This window comes from Chenopodium quinoa, unplaced genomic scaffold (assembly GCF_001683475.1).
Source record: "Chenopodium quinoa cultivar QQ74 unplaced genomic scaffold, ASM168347v1, whole genome shotgun sequence".
Taxonomy (NCBI): domain Eukaryota; kingdom Viridiplantae; phylum Streptophyta; class Magnoliopsida; order Caryophyllales; family Amaranthaceae; genus Chenopodium; species Chenopodium quinoa.
This window is the reverse complement of record NW_018743828.1, coordinates 1,281,686-1,289,271: the sequence shown is the minus strand read 5'-3', so window position 1 is coordinate 1,289,271 and position 7,586 is coordinate 1,281,686. Positions and strand designations below refer to the sequence as shown.

At 36.9% G+C, this 7,586-nt stretch overlaps 1 protein-coding gene across 2 annotated transcripts; it reads right to left on the bottom strand.

Moving 5' to 3' along the window:
* Nucleotides 1-406: 406 nt before the first annotated feature.
* Nucleotides 407-7,300, bottom strand: LOC110685559 (chlorophyll a-b binding protein 7, chloroplastic-like). 2 transcript variants are annotated; one of them, XM_021862107.1, is made up of 6 exons: nt 7,037-7,300; nt 6,790-6,956; nt 6,371-6,517; nt 5,741-5,873; nt 2,466-2,558; nt 407-1,310 (listed from the first exon to the last, which is right to left on the bottom strand). In XM_021862107.1, the coding sequence occupies exons 1-6, from the start codon at nt 7,172-7,174 to the stop codon at nt 1,014-1,016; spliced, it is 975 nt and encodes a 324-aa protein (XP_021717799.1). In that variant the 5' UTR covers nt 7,175-7,300; the 3' UTR covers nt 407-1,013. The 2 variants fall into 2 exon arrangements, with proteins under 2 accessions (XP_021717799.1, XP_021717800.1); XM_021862108.1 differs by lacking the exon at nt 2,466-2,558.
* Nucleotides 7,301-7,586: the final 286 nt, after the last annotated feature.

Genomic DNA, 7,586 nt, shown 5'->3' with positions numbered 1-7,586 from the left:
GATTTGGCACACACATACACACATACATGTGCTATCTATCACACCTTTCGTTGTCATTGATGAATGCAGAAGCATCTTTTCTTTGCATTTTCGTGTCCCTTGACATTATTTTGATTTCGTACTCGTTAATTGTAAACCCTTAAAACACAAAGTACAGCAGTGAGAGAAAATAAAAGTAAACAACTGTCATCATAAAATGCCCATTATACATCATCTTATTTGACATTTCCTGTGTATACGTTATGCAATTCGGATAATATGATGGCACGCCCACCACATAATCTTCATGCTCAAGTTTCAGAAATAAGCTCTCCTTCTAACACAAGCCTGATTATCGCGGTTAGCGGTTGGTTACATGATTCTGTGATGTACTCAGCACCAAAGACGGTCCTTGATGCATCAGCTGTATAGAAATGTATTTTTTAATATTCGATTAAAATTCAAATCCTTGATTCAAAATATGCAGAGTTTATATGCAACTCTGAATACTTCTAAAATAATCATCTCCAATATGTGTCGTTCTATGTATAATGTATTGACAATACAAATTGTACATGCTAACTTGCTGAGGATAGCTCAAACATAAGCTATGATGATATATTCACACTTTGAATTGCTCACGAACAAGCTATTTTAATTCTTCTGCCCCTTGATACACATCAAATTAACTCGTGCTTCATGCCACCCATAGTTATGACGAGCTCAAAGAACAGGTGTGATGGAAATTAACTCCCCAACTACGCAAATAGCAGCAAGCTTGTGCATCTTTTGCACGAACACGACTCCCAAATCCAGTCTTACTCAGCCAAACCAAATCAATAGGTTGTATGACCCAGGCTTCTGCTAAAAGGACAATCATCTTTCTTTGCTCATTCAAGCAAAAATTCAACACATACGTTGAACTACTCAGCAGCCTGTACTGTAGCAGAAAACAATTGGTCCCTTGTTTCTTGAGATAGGAAGTATGTGATTTACATGTACATACAAAAATTACACTATACAGACGCCAAACATTACATAAACAGCGAGATCAGGTTATTGTGCAATGGATCGGAGATGTGCTCAACAAGGTTCTCTATAGGTCCTTTACCAGTCACAGCCGCTTGAATAAAGAAGCCTAACCAAGCAACCATCGCCAATCGGCCATTCTTCATCTCTTTCACTTTAAGCTCCTCAAAAGCAACAGGATCTTTACTTAGATTTAAGGGGTCGAAAAGTACTCCTCCTGGATAATTTATATCACCAGGTAAGAAAATTCCCAAGGGTTCCAAGGCTTCAATTCCACAATATCGTGCATACTCTGGTCCGACCTTCACAAAAAAGGTTACAAACATAATATTACATTACAAACAAAAAGCGAACGATAACAATTGGCAGAATAGGAAGTCAAAGAGGGGGCGGAGATACAGAACCGACAGATTGCAAATGGTGAACCATCAAGAAACTAGAGCAGATGAACTTTTACTACTAGATAAACAAAATACAGCCAGCTTAACGAAAAATCAAAATGCCCAACATGATGACATTACAATAATTGGATATAGAAACAGCTCTAGTCAACTTGCCTTTGTACTTGTGTTAAAAATTATAGACAGGAGTTTTCTGTGACAATGGCCCATTCCCATATTCCACTCATATTAAAGCAACAATAGTCTATACAAGAAAAACTGGGGGTACTATCAGAATTCAACGAGGTAATTCCCGACTCCAAGATATCTTGGGAACTTCCCCCTTTTCAAACGCAGAAAACTTGAATTTTGGTATCAAACTGTTGATTATAATTTAAGCATTTTCATATATTTTATTTTTATGGTTAGAAGTACACTAAATGAGACTTGCTTATCCAAGCTCAAACGAGCTCTGGAGCCCATATCCTTAACTCCTTAAGAGGTGGAGGCAACCATGAAATCAATGCAGGATTAATTACAGCAGGGTCAACAGCTACAACTAGAATGCTACAGATGTGAAGCTTCAATTTTAAGTATGCATCATTATCCCCCACAAAGGATTAATTACAAGATATTTTATATTCCTAGGTAAACTTAAACTGCAGAAACGTCATAATGGAATTAACATGAGTTCAGCCATACTGAAAGGCCGGCACACAGGAAGAATTAACAAGCATGACTCAAGGCCTATAAAGCAAAAAGAAGAAGTATTCAATATGGAAAGATAGGGTGGGTTATAACATTAGGTGTGCATCACCCTCTTAAGAACCATGATATAAAAAAATATTCATAATGGAAAACAAGGGTGGATTCTCACACTAGGTGTGCATCATCCTCTTGAGAACCATGTTTAAATACAGCATTAAGGATGGGGTGACAGTAATTAACCAAAGTACTGCAACATAGATGCCTTAATTCTCCTCAAAATACATAGAAGAGAAGATTCAACAACAATAAAGTTATTGAAAGACCAGTTATAAGGAATGAAGAAACCAAAGGCATACTGAGAAAAGTTACCATAAGAAGGACTTGGCATATCGCGATTACAATTACTCCTTGACTGCCTGCTAAGTGGAGTCCTGGAATGCCAAGATAGTCAAGTGTCTCTCCCTGAAGAATTTCACAAAATTATTCAGCAGCAGCAGCCGAAAGGACAATTTAGTGCATTAACAAAGGCAAAAAGTTGGAAATGTGCACTATCTTATAAATGAGCGAGTAACAACTCAAAGTTTACCGTACACAAGTAAAAATCATATTTGTACAGGTCAGCAGGGGCATTGACATGAATGGTTTCAAGACTTTCAACATTCACTTGGGTTTTGTGGGGGTGGGGGGGGGGGGGTCATCCTTGCTCAGAGAAGATGATGAATTGGGTCGGGATCAATCATTTAAGTTCCCCTTTTGTATTGCCAGTTTCAAGTCTATAATATTTAGAAAAAGAAATAGTTTTGAATGTTGGTGGTTCAGCAGTATAACAAGTTTACAAAGCATGAACCAGAACTCTACCCCCATTACTTCCCTGCAATCTCTTGTCAAATGCTTAGGCCAAGCAACTTCATCCTTCCTCACCAAAAATCTTCCCTTCTCCATCACCTTCCTCACCAAAAATCCTCCCTTCTCCATCATGACACATGCACCCTATGTTACTCGCTTGCATTGTTGTCCAATTAATTTCACCTCAAGTACCCATATAATTCTACTCTGTGATAAAAATGACAGTCTCAACACCTTTTCCTATGTTACATGCTTGTATTGTTGTACATTTCATTTCACTTCAAGTATCCAATTATCCATATAATTCTACTCCGTTATAAAAGCGACAAAGTCTTAACACCTTTTCCTATGTTACTCGCTTGTATGGTTGTATAATTCATTACACCTCAAGTACCCACAAGATTCTACTCCGTGATAATAATGACAGTCTTAACACCTACGCAAGTATTTGTGTCCTTGAGCAACATAACCACACCCCTTAATGACACCAACCGCAATTCTAGACTCCCCTTCACCCCCACAGCCATATTTCCTATTGTCTCACCAACTTGTCTCACTACAAAAACACCTAATTATCCTTCACACTATTCAACTGGACATCTTCCCAAGATATCTGCACAATAAACCAGCAGCAATCACCTCATGCCATCAATGGTAGGATGGATGCTTTAGGTGCTCTCCAAATGCAAGTCATGGTTCGAAAATGCGGTTCGGTCGCAATCGCGAAAACAGTCACACTAATTCGGTAACGGAATTGATGCGTTGAACATATGTTCATGGACTTCATTGCGGTTGTCGCGCAATAATATTTTTAATTTTAAGTTTTATGTATTTTTATAATTAATTTTTAGAAATTTTATATTCTTGTATACTTTTTTTTTAAAAAAAATGGACTTAATTCTACACTAAAACTAACTATAATAGTTTGTTTAAAAAAAAAAAAAAAAAAAAAAAAAAACACTAACTATAATAGTTGAAAAGGGAGGAAAATAGGTAGGGGGACATGTAGGAAAAAAAAAGACAAAGGTAAGTGAAGGGGTAGTTAGGTGGTAGAGTCAAGATAAAAATTAAAGGGGAACCAAAGAAAATTCTAGGCATCCAGCTGTCATACGAGAATAGCCCTAGAAAGTTCTAAAAGCATTCGGACGTCTCCCAAACCTTGTAGTGCAATATGGTACCAGAATAGTTTTTCCATAGCTCTAACAGTCTACCATTGGAGAATGAACAAAACCTCACTGATAAGGAGCCTTATGCCATTGCCGGGAATCAAGTGTCGACTACTATCCACATTTAGGACAAGGCGAAAGTTTGGGCGACGGGTGGTGCAAGTAATAAGTATTTAGGGGAAGGGTATCTTAGTCATGGTCTATTAGTAGTAACTAGGGGAATAAGCTAGAGGTTCGTTAGAAAGGATTTACTATAAGTAGGTCTCATTAGGAGGAAAGAGGATATGTTGATTATTGTGTGGTTTGTTATTGGGAGAGAGTAAGTTTCTCAAAAGCTCACATTCGGAGAGAATCCACCTCACGAAAGTGGAATTTTCATTTGATTTATTGTAATTCTCATCTTATCAATATAATCATCATTTTCTTCTTATTTGCTGCCATTGTTAGTGCTCCCTAGCAATATCTCAATAATCCCATGCATCCTCCAACATACAACACACTTGAAAAACTGTATTGATAAGACACAAGTCCCACACTATCTAGTTCACATACAATAACATTCCCCTTGAAACGTGTCAAGGGCATCGAAACCCATGCCAAGTTGTAGCTTCATTGGCTAACAGAGCATTATAAGCCCATGTGTTCCTACTTCAGTCCACACCAAAGGTATTCTATGGACTCAGTTTGGATTCCCTATCACCGCACTACACCAAATGATGCCCCACCATGGTACTGCTGTCTATAGGAAGCCAAACTCACCCCTCATCAATGAGTATTTTCTTTTTACGTTCAGAAAGGTTCACTAGAGGATATTGCAGTTTCAGACAATGGTAGATGCCACAGTATGACAGTAGTCCACGACTTACTGCATGAATCTTAAAAGCAATGCACCCCAAATCATAATTCTGCCTCTTTAGTCTCCAACAAAATTCTCAGCACCCTAAATCCAAGAGGCTTTTCATGTACCAGCAACCCACATATTTAGGTTTTCTTCCTATCTTAAGAGGATAGTTACAAACAAGTAACAACCACAAGTCTAAAACAGATTTATTCTTGTGCTTTACTATCACAGCATATTACATAATAAGGTCCTAAATTGATCGTGTCAAAAAAGATATTTCAGGCAATTTTGTTTCCAACCTCCCCACAGGAAAGGGGGTGCTTCCTTCGGTAGAATAAAAAATTGTCACCTTAATTTTGTGCTTTCAAGACAAACATCGAAAACGGTAGATACTTAATTCGCCTTGTTTTAAACTATGAAGGCATTCACTAATTTTAATACACTGCACTGTTGAATCACACAACATGATATATTGACAGTCTTTGTATCATATTTGAGGCTATAATTTTCCTTTCAGTTCTCAACTGTGAAACAAAAAAGGGTGTAGCAGACTAACAGTACATGATAATTTCACACATACAATTTGTTATTTTGCTCAAATTTGAAATATATCATAGTCTTGGGCCTCTGGCAGAAAGGAGTATGTAGTATATTATGAAGTGTCCTATAAGCACTGCTCTATATTTTAAGGGAAAATCCAATTAATGATTCCTTGGTTTCTCTTTAGATAAATATAAATATATGATACTCAAAATGAAACTTAAGTGATGCTTGTGGATCAAGAGACTTGCCATAAGTTTTGAGTAACCAACTCTCCACCAGACAGGTTCAGCAAAGTGAGAAGCTCCACTAAGATCCAGTATTTCTGGAATCAGAGCACCAAGAGCCCCAAGCATAGCCCAGCGAGCATGGAGTATCTCAAAGCTGCACATGACAACAACATACATGATTAGAGATGGTTAGGCTAAGTTGGTCAAGTGCATACAATGACTATTGGAGGTGGCTTAAATGATTAGAGATTATCAGAGAAAGATTATGTTGTTTGTCTCCCTATCTTAGAGAGGATGTGGTCGTAACCTTGGCACAAAGGTAATGACTGTACAAGTCTATGATGTTACATATAATATTTGTTACCATTATGACTTTGTATCGATAACACCAAAACTAAGTCTGATAGGGTAGAAACACAAGCATATACATAGATGCACAAAGTATCTAAAATAGCGCATATACAACTTAAGATTCTACGCTTTAATTATTACTCTACCAATACCTAACAACAAAAACAGACATATGGATCACTTGTATGAAAGATAGGCAAACATTGCATACCAATATTACCAACTAGCACATATAGTAAGATAAAACAAACAGGTAATTTCAATAATAATAATAATAAAAAAAAAAGCAAAGAACAATACTTGTAATATCTTAACAAAGCATCAGGATCCTTCCCAAGACCAGCAAGATCAAAACCATAATCTCCAGGAAGTTGTCCAGTTAGATACGACGGATATTCAAAAGGTATTGGACCAAGCCATCGCGGTCGTTCTCCTCCATACCAACGACTGCATATATTACAAAACCTTAGTTCAACCATCAAAAAGGAAATTAATTTCACAAATCAAGCATTAAGTTTAATGCTATTTGTATCAAACTAGTACTACATTAGATTATACAAGCATAAACCCTAATAAATAAGTAGAGTAACAAATTGAATGATATCTAAACCCTAAATTGCACAATCAATCAACAAAATTCGAGCAAAATCAATCAACAAAATTGGCGCAAAATCAATCAACAAAATTGGCGCCAAATATAAGAAAGAGAAGCATAAAACCTGCGATTGCGCGCCAATTGAGCAAGCCTATTGCGCTGAATAGATTCTTCGGCAGCAGATAATTTCTGCTGTAAAAGACGTTTCTGGAGAGTAACAGCAAAAGGACTGTTGGCAAAGGCTTTGACTGCCGTAAAAGGAATTGCTGAGAAAACCAATACACCTGCAACCTGCAAAATTAATCAAATATACAATTAATAGTGAAAATGTTGAATGATTTTGAATTTTGAAAAGGTGTTTAACGGCTAACCTCTTGCCATGAAGCTTTAGGTTGACGACGCCATGAAATACTGGGTTGAAGCTTTAGATGATGATTTACAATTCCAGAAAATTCAATCAAAGGTTTAGGAGGAGTAGTGCGAGTATATGGTTGGATTACTAGAGCCATAACTATGAATATATGGAGTCTTGTCAGTTGTCACACACACTAATAATCTTAACATTTATTATTACCAGTGTCAATAGTTCCTCACTCCATATTTGTGTTGCCCCATTATCAAAATGAGGGTCAGACTTTGATAAATTTGATTGTAAATTCTTGCTATATAAAAGAAAATATGGTGACGTGGGTTCTTGTTTGGTTCATCTCATTATAATCTTTTTCTACCCTTTATAATTTTTACGCATAGGAAACTTGACACATAAATGTTTTAACACATGTCTTGGATACCGCGTAAAGTCAAATGAGGCAAAAATATAGAGACATAGAGAGTACACAATGTTACATGCCTTTATCAATTAGGGGGGTTCATGGGTGGAAGAATCAAGATTCATGGACCTTGTGAGAGGTGACGTAAATA